The 10,527-nt window shown below is 41.1% G+C and overlaps 1 protein-coding gene across 1 annotated transcript; it reads right to left on the bottom strand.

Moving 5' to 3' along the window:
- Positions 1 to 622: 622 nt before the first annotated feature.
- LOC120107495 lies at positions 623 to 1,267 on the bottom strand. The gene is made up of 2 exons (XM_039120786.1): positions 915 to 1,267; positions 623 to 860 (listed from the first exon to the last, which is right to left on the bottom strand). The coding sequence occupies exons 1-2, from the start codon at positions 1,265 to 1,267 to the stop codon at positions 623 to 625; spliced, it is 591 nt and encodes a 196-aa protein (XP_038976714.1).
- Positions 1,268 to 10,527: the final 9,260 nt, after the last annotated feature.

A 10,527-nucleotide genomic window follows, 5' to 3' on the forward strand; every position in this document is an offset into this window, starting at 1 on the left:
GAAACACTACCCTCTTGCCAAAGCAATCAATGTGAGCATGATATTTAGACAGCCAATTCATGCCAAGGATGACATCAAAATCATACATGTCTAACAGTACTAAGTCAACCAATAATTTTCTGTCCTTTATCTGAATTATGCAGTTTTTATGAACAGAATCCACCACTACTGTCTTCTTGAGAGGGGTAGCAACAAGTAAAGGCTCATCTAACTTATCAGGCATAAGATGCAAGGATGCAGAGAACTTGAAGGATATAAAGGAATGTGTAGCGCCAGAATCAAATAGTACTGAAGCATCAACAGAGTTGATGGGAATCATACCTGCCACAACTCTGTCACTGGCACTAGCATCCTGTCGTGTCAGTGCGCACACCCATGCAGCTCCTCTCTGCATCTGATAAGTTGGTCTAGAAGGTCCAGATTCAACCTTCTTTTTGTTCGGGCAATCTCTGGCTATGTGTCCTGGCTGCCCACATATAAAACAGGTTCCCATCCTCTTCAAGCAAGGACCAGAATGCATTTTGTCACAGTAATAACAAGCCTTAAATTTCTTCTTCTTGTTAGGAGGGCCTTCAAAGTTTCTTGGTCGGTTCATCAGATTCCTTGACATCTCGGCCCTTTTCTACTCACCTCTTTCCTTCCCTGATTTCTTCAGATCTGCTTCTACCTTCAGTGCTCTCTCCAGGGCCTCTCCATAGCTAGTAAAAATCAGAACTGACAATCGGGATCGAATTTCGTCCCTCAAGCCTTGCTCAAATCTATTAGCCTTGCTTCTCTCAATCTCTATCATCTGAGGGCAGAACCGACCCAGCTTAGTAAATTTGTTGGCATATTCTAGCACAGTCATATCATCTGTCTGCCTTAGAGATAAAAATTCATTTTATTTAGATATTCTGACTGACTCAGAAAAATACTGGTCATAAAACATTTTCTTGAATTCCTCCCATGTCGGTAGCTTGTCCTCACCCTCGAGTGCAGCTTCAATGGCCATCCACCAGAACTCTGCATTTCCTTTTAGCATAGGGATAGCCAATCTGACCTTCACTTCTTCGGGATATTGCAAGGCTTTGAACATCTTCTCTACCTCCCGAATCCATGTCTCAACAACCAGAGGGTCAGCTCCACCATCAAACATAGGTGGGTTGAGCCTACGGAATCGCTCATAGTAGGACTCAATGGACTGTGTAGGTCGGGCAGTGGTCTGCACCTGCTGCTGCATCTGCATCTGCTGCTGCACCTGCATCTGCTGCTGTATCTGCTGCTGCATCTGTTGTTACATCTCCTGCTGCATCTGAAGGAGCTGAGTCATCATCTGACTTGCTCCGGCAAAATCGGCCTGGGTGGCAGCTGGGTTCAGAGTTTGCTCAGCTAGCTGCCAGGCAAGTCCTCTCCCTCTTGCTCCTCTCCTCCGAGCTGCAATATTTGCCAAGACTTCCTCCTCTCTGTTCCTCATTTTCACCTATCAAAAATATTAGCATAATTCAATTAATTAATTTTCTTTCTTTTGAATATGCCGAGTTTAATTGAACGAGGATTAACTACCCATTTTTCTTACCATTTTTTTTTACTCTTGATTAAACCTATTGCTCTGATCCCACTAAGTGTCACGCCCCAAATCCAGATCATGACACGGCCGTGCTATTGCAATCTTATGCACGCAATAACACGAAGCCACTTAAAATTTTATAATGAAAATAAATAGTTTCATTTACTAATGTCATAACATTGTTCATGAAGTTGGAACAGTACAGAGCTTCTAAAATTTAATTATTATATAATATTTTTAGTTACCCCAATCCTGAATAACACCAAGCTCCCTGCTCTTAGTAGTTTTATTCATCTGTAGAAAAAAAGATGAAAAGATATGAGCTACACAGCTCAGTAAGTAACCAAGTACTATCTTATTGGATCAAGTACAATTATGCCAATGCAGTGATTAAAAAGCCATCAGTTGTAGCAAAATAAAACATTTTATAGATGATATACGCAAATCAGATCATAAAGCAATGCATGTTCCATCCATGAAAGTTCATAATCATGATAATGCAAGTCATATTGAAATATTGCCATTTATCCATACTTTATAAAACATACTCTCAGACGAATGTGCTGCTATGGTCACTATAATCCCGTGACAGGGCCTGCTAATCTTAGTCAACTAATTCTGTTATTCGTTACCAACTTTAATCCGTTGGCAAAGGGCCTGTTATTCTTTGGATGCTAGCTCCATGGTGTCGACTGGCCTCTATTTCTAGAGGTGGTCATAGCTATTTGAGAGTTCATAAATCATATTCTTTTTCTTTTATGAATCATAATCATCATAAATAGGTTGAAAAATGATAAATGACATCATATAATTTAAAATGCATAAACATGTCTCAAATATCATTTTTCATGCAGTCTAACATAATCATAATTTCATAACTCATACATCAACAAATATTCATGAAGAATGCTCTTTAATCAAATTCATGAATCACATGCAATCATATACTTGATCCTAATTTTGAGAAAAATATATCATAACCAATACATTTTCATAATTGTAAATAAACAGTAATTTAAAAACTTTAAGATCAGTGCCAAGATTACTTACAGCAATTTGCTTTCCAATTTCTTACGTCTGGGTGACAAATCCTTGATTACCTAAATAAATCATATAGGGGTCACATTATTCTCTATTTATTCATAATTTTCTAATTTATCATAACATGAATTTACTTGCTTGGATCTCAAGTCCAATTTACTTAATTTAGAGCCCTTGGCCTCGATTTAGAACCAGATTGGGTTCACGTAGGTCAATTGGGTCTTTAATTTAGTTAAACTGGTTTTGAATTGGGCTTGATTCATATTCAATTTGGGTCTGCTGCGACTAACTCAGCTTAATTGGGTTCGGACCCAACTCAATTGGGCTTAATTCGGTTCGAATTTAACCCAATTTATAGTTTTGGTTCGTCCGGACTTAGTCCAACCTGATTGGGCTCGGTTTTAGTCAAATTTGGCTAAACTCATTTTTCTTTTTTTTTATTTGGGCATAACAGGTTCGGACCCAAACTCGGATCCGACCCGTTAGGTCGGACCCGTTAAGGGTCTCTCCTTTTTTTTTTCTTTTCTTTTCTTTTCTTTTTCTTTTTCTTCTTTTCTTCTTTTTCTTTTCTTCCCTCTTCCTTCCCGAACCTTCTTCTCCCATTCTTTCTTCTTTCTTTTTCTTCTCCTCCTCTTCTCTTCTCCCGATTTCTCCTTCCCCCTTTCTTCTCATTTCTTCTCCCGTGGAGGGAGGAGGGCGAGCTCGAGAGGCTTGGGAGGAACGGGCAGCGGCCGATGGCGCTCGGCGGCCGGCCTGCGACGCCCACGGCCATACCCGCAGTCGTGCCCGTGGTCGTGCTCGAGGGCGCATCGGCGGCCTGCGGTCGCGTCGGCGTCCCGCGGCCGGCATCCCATGGCTTGCGACCTGCGGCCGAGGCCGGCGGCCGCGGTTACGGCTGCGGATCAACCACCAGTAAGTTTTTTTTTTCTTCTTCTTTCTTCCCCCGCGGACGGGAGATCTGGCTCGGGGAGGGCCCGAGCCACAGCCGACGGCGCTCCCCGGCACCGGCCACCCTTGCGGCCGCTGCGGCTTACGGCCTCTCTTGCCGCCGCGGCTTGCGGCTGGCGCAGCTTGCGGCCATCGCAGCCGGCGCCCGCCGCCATCTTCCTTCCCCCTTTTTTTTATTTGATTTAATTTCTAAACTAGATATACAAAGAATAACTATGAGTAAGGGCATTACCTGCTTGAAGAAGAACGTCCGCCTCCTACTCCGGCAACGCGGCCCTTTACTCCGGCGGCGTGGGTCTAACACCGGGTCCTGCCAATCCGAGAGGATTATGAGAGAGGGAGACAAACAGTGGAGGAGGAGGAGGAACGGGTGGTGAAATGGCCTAGCCGATCGGGGCTTCTTGTAGCCTCGATCATTAGGGGAGGCGGACGGTTGTAACCGCCCACCATCAGGTGTTACGAACGCCTGCACGATGGTGTAATGGCCTCCCCTCCGTTTCTCTTGGGAGTGGGGCGGTTATCACAGATATGGTGTACAAATCTCAGGACATAGTAGATAGCATCCAAATCAATAAAAACTTATATTCTAATTGCCTAATGCAGCTTTCTCAAAAAAAGAAAAAAGAAAAGAAAAAAAAAGCCCAATGAAGCCAGCTTGTGTCTTAGGCACAATTTTTTTTTATATATATGAATGGGAGGTGGTACCCACCCAGCATTTATTTTAAAATATAGAAATAAGTACATAGCGAAGTTGGGAGGTGGATTACTTATGAAAGTGATCCATGCTGTCGGAATCTTTACAAGGTTGGCCAACAAGAACAGTGGGCTATTTCAAATGATGTCTGATAAGATTTGATTGCCCTTGTTCAAATTAACACCGACACGAAATGCATTTTTCTTGGAAGAGTAAGATGGAGGCAAAATGTACCATACCATATCAATATTAAATTGATATATAATTTTATATTATACTGATACTCGATATATTTGTCATTTCGTACCGTATTATATAGAGATATTTTAATAAAATGGTATTAGTATAGAATTCGATAGCGAGACAATAAATCTTAATGCAAGGATGTAAAACTATGTTGGATCGAGATTCAGTATAAGGGGACAAATTTGGCTAATAGCTATTAACTTAGGCGGTCAACAACCCAATCGTATACGCTTGCCTTTGCTGCTAAAAGCCAAAAAGTAGATGTTTGGAAAGAAAAGCTGCATTGGAAGGGTTTGGAATATGTTGACTACGTAATTCGTAAACCATGTTCTCTTTCATATCCCTTTTTTTTTGACATTTCTTTTGACATATTTTCTTATGAATAAATAAAATGTTACTCAAGAATATTAAATCAAAGCACAATAAATGCAAGCCTATGACCAACAGCAGATGTTCTATCTGGCCTACTTGTCCTAACTCAGCATCATCTAATTCTTGCTTCAACCATCTTCCAAAGCCTAAACAAATTAAAAAAATAGCTGATTTTTTCCTTAAAAAAAGAAAAAGGAAAGAAGTGGCTAACTTTGGGAGGTTTGGTCCAACTCCAAATTATTGTCCCCTCACCAGCTCGTACCTGTTTGCTCCGTTACATGTTGCCACGGTAGCTGCAACTTCATCAACTACCTGTTTGGCAAGCCACAAATCAAAAACTGGACCACTAAACTTATCCAGAGGAAGCTTTTGTTTTTTCACTCTACCCTGTGATAAACTGGGATGGCATCTGTGATAGAACGCATCTGTTTCTTTCCCCAAAAATAGACTGATCACAACAAAGATGCAAAATTATTTTCAAATATATGCTTCTGTGGATCATTATATATACTTGAGAATTTTCATGGGACTGGATGAGGTGTTTAGTATTTGATGATTTGGGATTAGAACTCTCGGTAGAATTAACAAACACCAACCGGTCATTTGGGTGATGCAACAAAAACAGGCAATTTATGGCCTGTTGAGATCCAACCCAAAAGCTCAAGCTAGCAGGTGGATGGGCCTATGAGCATATAAGCACCACTAGAGATATAAAATCTATCTAATATGGGATTATTTCTCAACACCCCCTTATCACGTGTAGAGCTCGAAGGACGGAATTTAGAGTGAGGGACGACATAGGAATTAGTAAGTAGAAGCGTGAAGATATTAGTAGGCAAGAAGGATTATGAGCACTGATACAATGTTAAGATTTAACCAAAAACTTAAACTATTAAGTGGATGGGTCCATGAGTATATGAGCACCACTAAGGTCCTTAACCTATCCAATGGAGGACTATTTCTCAACAAGGTGATGATTTGATCGACAGGCAATATGAATTGTAGATTAGATTTGATTATATTGCTTATTATTAGAGAGAAAGTCCTGCTGTCCTCGATTTATCAAACATCTGGTATCTCCATTTTTAAGTTTTTCTTGACAGCATTCAAACATCTCTCTCCCTAGTTTGCTGCTATCTTCGCCGCCTTTTGCAAGATTGATGACTGCAGCACCCCCTACTTCTCAATCAACACCGCCCAAAAAAAAAAAAAAAAAAGGGAAAAGAAAAAAGGATACCTATATAACGTTTACAAAAGGTCGACAATAGCCCATTGGTAAGCTTATTTCCGAGCAGATTAAGCTCAGGATGGTCGTGCATGTCAAGCTTTATTCCAGTAGAACTTCGCCTATAGAACCATTGTTTGCAAGAGATAGGTGTTTCAAATTGGTGAAGCAATGGATAAATTCTTAAGACTATTGGAAACAATTATCTCTTTGCCACCACCAATTCCTTGCACCTCATCCTCATCCATGCCTTCACTCTCTTTGCTATCCTCCCCCAACGCCTCCATACCACCATGGGAAGCCGCTAGCATTTCTCTAATCCCTAGGGAACTCCCAAAATTCCTCATCAACGATATCTGATACACCACATTCCGCAACATATATCTTCACACATCAAAGAGGTGAAAAATTAGATTCAAATTGTTTTGATTTTTTCTTGAAATTCATCCTAGGAAACAAAGATGCAAGTAATCGACGATGATGGAAGAGAGGGGAAGATGGTAAAGGGGTTGCTCGGAAATCCTATTCGAAATATCGAATTGGTTAGAAGGGAGCAATCCAAGCATGGTGGATGGTCTACTTCATAGAGGCCTTAGCATGATCCAAAAGAATTACCAGATATAATGTGAACCAGATAGAGTTTAAAAGCGAGATTCACCGCATTGAAAAGTTGAACAGTGAACTAAACTTTTGAAGGCTATAAATTAGTTGTATAATGTCCATTGAAATAATTATTTTTTAAAAAAGGAATCTCGCCTTTAGCGATCAAGCCCAAATTTCATCGTTTGGAAATTGAAATAAGCTGGTCAAATCAAAAATTTTATTTTCGAAAAAGATTTTGATTGGGCATATCTCTCAATTCAAGAAGAATCAGGTGGAGTGATAGAATATAAAGTTTGATATAGAAGTCGAAATCCACCTTCTATAAAATTTTAGCTTTTTTGAGTTTATTTCTACTAGTTATGTCTGTTGTGGTTCAAATTCGGCCCGAGGGTGACCACGTCAGAGGAGTCGGGGGGAGTTGCCGGACGGAATAGAGAAGGGAGTCGCTTCCTGTGCGCCGGCGGACCTGCACAAAGCCTCGCCGGTGGGATTTCGATGAGGACCTTCCGATGATGAAGTTAGAGTAGATTTTAGATAGTCTAGGCAAAAAAGTCCTTAGGCGTTACCTGATGGGGCTATTTATAGTCCCCGCGGAGGTGCCCATGTGGCATGCAACCGGAGCTTGCTTGAGGCATATGGCGTAGGCCGTCCTTGTGAACGGCATGGCGTCGATAGAGGTGGTAGGGTATGGTCCCTAATTGACATGTCGTGGAGTGGCCAGCAAGCAAAGCATGATGCGGTGAGGTTGTAATGTACGGCCACGTATGTGCACATAGGGGCGTGCGTAGGTGCGCACGTGGATGTGGCCACAGGCGAGGTCGGGCTCGCTTGGAGGCCGCAGGCTTTACTTGATGAGTACTAAGGTCGGGCTCGCTTGGAGGGCTGCGACAAATATTTGGTGAGGTCGGCTCGGCAGACATTGAGGTCGGCTCGGCCTCCTCGGCTCTGAAGTCAGCTCGGTTGGGGGCCTCGAGCTCGGGCCGGGGTGTTGTTGCGGATACCTGCGGTCGACGGAGCCTCTTTAGCTCTCAGTTGATCCGGCAGAGTGCTCCGAGCCCGGCTCGAGAGGCATGATTGTAGATACCTATGGCCTACGGGGCCTCTTCGGCTCTTGGTCGATTCTGCAAGGCGCTGCAAGCGGAGAGGTTCGGGCGAGGTCTGCTCGGCCTTTTGTAGGGTCTGAGGTCGGACTGGTGTTCAACAGGATTGAGGTATAGCCTGTTCGGTGCTGATGTGTATTTGGTTGAAATTGGGTGGTTCCATGTTGTGAACAGGATGATCCATTTTGCCCCCTTTCAATATCTATTTAGGAAAAATGAATTCTAGTAGAACTAGAAGAGAAATTCGATCTAAATTATATAGGAGCAGATATCACCATTATAAATAGCAGCTATGTACATTGATTTTATCATCATGAATGAAATAAAAGGGGACGTAAACCCTATTTTTAAAAGTTTCACATTTTTAAAAAAATTTCTTTTATGAGATTTGAGTTGAGCTGGTTGAAAAAATTCTTCTTTGTCTTCCATCGAATCACGATGGAGGTGGAGATGCCCTTCTCGATGATGGCAGTGTCGGCTCGATTTGGCTTAGCACGTTAGCCAGGCCTGCAAACTCGTGAAGGTCAGAACTTTAGGTGGAGACAAAGTCATTAACGAAACAACCACCATCAAATTCAGATGATAGGAGGAAGGGTGACAAGCAGTGGAGAGGAGGTAGGATTCTTGGGTCTCGCAGAGATGGAGGAGATGACGGGGAGAGAAGGGGGTTTGGAGTTGGTGGGAAGGAGGAGGAAGTGGCAGAGCAGTAGAGCTCTCGAGGAGGCTGCAAGGGTAAGAGAGAGGGAGGCAATCATGTTGGACTTGTGGTGCTTCCATGCTTCTGATGGGTGTTCCTTCTACCATAAATGAATGGCTCGAGAGCAAATTGGAAATTGAACCGAAGCCGATCAACTCAAGTTTAGTGGTTTAGCTATTGTTGATCTGATATTTAATTATATTCATAAAAGTGTTGCAAATTTGAAATAATGATAAGAATAATTTTGTCATTTTAGATAGTATCTAAGCGCCATTGGCAGGAGGTGTCTTGGATCGTATTATATCACTATGAACTTGGGTGATCTAATTAAAATTTTTTAAGGTAGAGGGGGTTTAAGTGAAAATCGTCTGGGGCTTGTTTGGGCTGTTTCTGTAATTTTCTCACTCCCCGGCCTCCGCATGAATATATCATTGTGAATGGTTTCTTACTCTCACCGCAAGATACCATAGTCCAGATTGTCTTGTCACGTGACACCTACTTAAAGCGGCAAAGCGAAACCCTGCCTCTGGTTTCTTAAAACGGTTGTTTCTGTAATCGTGGCCGTTGATATCACCCGGACCTCTCTTAATATCAAATGACTCGGGAAGACTCTAGGTTTCAAATTTATTTGATCATCAAAAGCCTTATCGGCTTGTAATTTTTTTATCTCATAGGGGTATTATAGTCCAAATAAAGTAGAGAACCTGGAAAGACGCCTCTTAGAAAAACCCTTTCAATTAAGATATTATAAATTTACGTTATATTATATAGGCGTTGAGTTTGTTTTAGGATGGTGGGGTTTGGCCAACCTCCAAGCAGCATGTCAGTTTTAGAATTAGAAGAATGACACTCCAAACTCCAAATTAACTTGGAAGTGATAAAATCACTCCCATTTAACGTCAGACTCACCTCCTGTGCTCCTTTCCTTCGTTGGCATAGCATGGATGATAGCCAGATACATGCATCTCAAACTTGGCATATACTTGAAGAAGTAATTTCCTGAATAAAAACTAGTGAAAGTTATAAGCCCCTCTCTAGAATATGGCCAGAAATAAATAATTGGCAACATTTTTTATAATGCAAACTCCTGGATATTATAACACCATGTAGAATCTCATGTGCATGGATCTTATCCAAAGCCATTTCATGTGTGTCATATAGAGCCAATTCTAGTTTATCTTAATATAAACTTTTTATAGTAATAGAGTGGCTAATAAAGTAGTGCATATGGCAGCAAATTAGCGGGAATCTCTTAGCAAGATAATCTATAGGTTGGGATTGCTCATGACTTATGCTGTTTATTAGCTCGATGTATTAGGGGCATAAATTCAGGATCTAATATACGTTCATTATTGGCCATATTTATCAATAAAAAAAGAGAGAATGTTGAGGAGAATGACATATATTTCTTTCTATATCCACTTAAATAATATAAGTCTATAGAATGGGGTCCATGTATCCCTATTTTTTCAACTCCACCTCTAACCATGGAATAGGCACCTCTCTTCTCTCTGAAATTCATACCCTTTTCACAGTACAACCCTTCATAAATATACTCTAAGATCAAGAGAAAGAAACAAGTATACTGTATTAAATCTAGCATATATAAATAATATTTGCTCCAAATAAATTGATCATTTGTATGGATTATCATGACGCCAATAAGTTTTTTTATTTAAAAAAAAAAGAGAAAGACTATGCCTTTCTAAATTGAATATGAATTCTAATCAATTGTAGTGACAAGAATATGCGTAACATGATTGGATATATTTGCATAATACTTTATGTCACATGAAGATCATTTTCAGGGCAAGCAAACTACATGCTCATGTACGTGGAAAAGTGCAAACAACCCATATGGGTTTGAGCATTAATCATCTAACGTAATAGATTGATGAACTCCATAGAGAAAGCAAGTGTGAAAATATCGGAATATCGGTCAAAGATGGGTGTGACTGTCAGCCAAATGGTAGTTAAACCAATTTCCTTCCCACTAGATTCCTGAACCTCATATAGAAACCAATTTCCTTCCCATGGTTTCCAGGCTCTCTGGCT

This window comes from Phoenix dactylifera, unplaced genomic scaffold, assembly GCF_009389715.1.
Source record: "Phoenix dactylifera cultivar Barhee BC4 unplaced genomic scaffold, palm_55x_up_171113_PBpolish2nd_filt_p 000882F, whole genome shotgun sequence".
NCBI classification, from domain to species: domain Eukaryota; kingdom Viridiplantae; phylum Streptophyta; class Magnoliopsida; order Arecales; family Arecaceae; genus Phoenix; species Phoenix dactylifera.

Excerpts from the sequence above, each read along its gene's own strand:
- LOC120107495 (XM_039120786.1), bottom strand. The coding sequence starts at position 1,267 with ATGCAGCAGCAGATACAGCAGCAGATGCAGGTGCAGCAGCAGATGCAG. Across the intron at positions 861-914 it reads AAGAAAATGTTTTATGACCA|GCAGACAGATGATATGACTG; the intron begins GTATTTTTCTGA and ends TTTATCTCTAAG.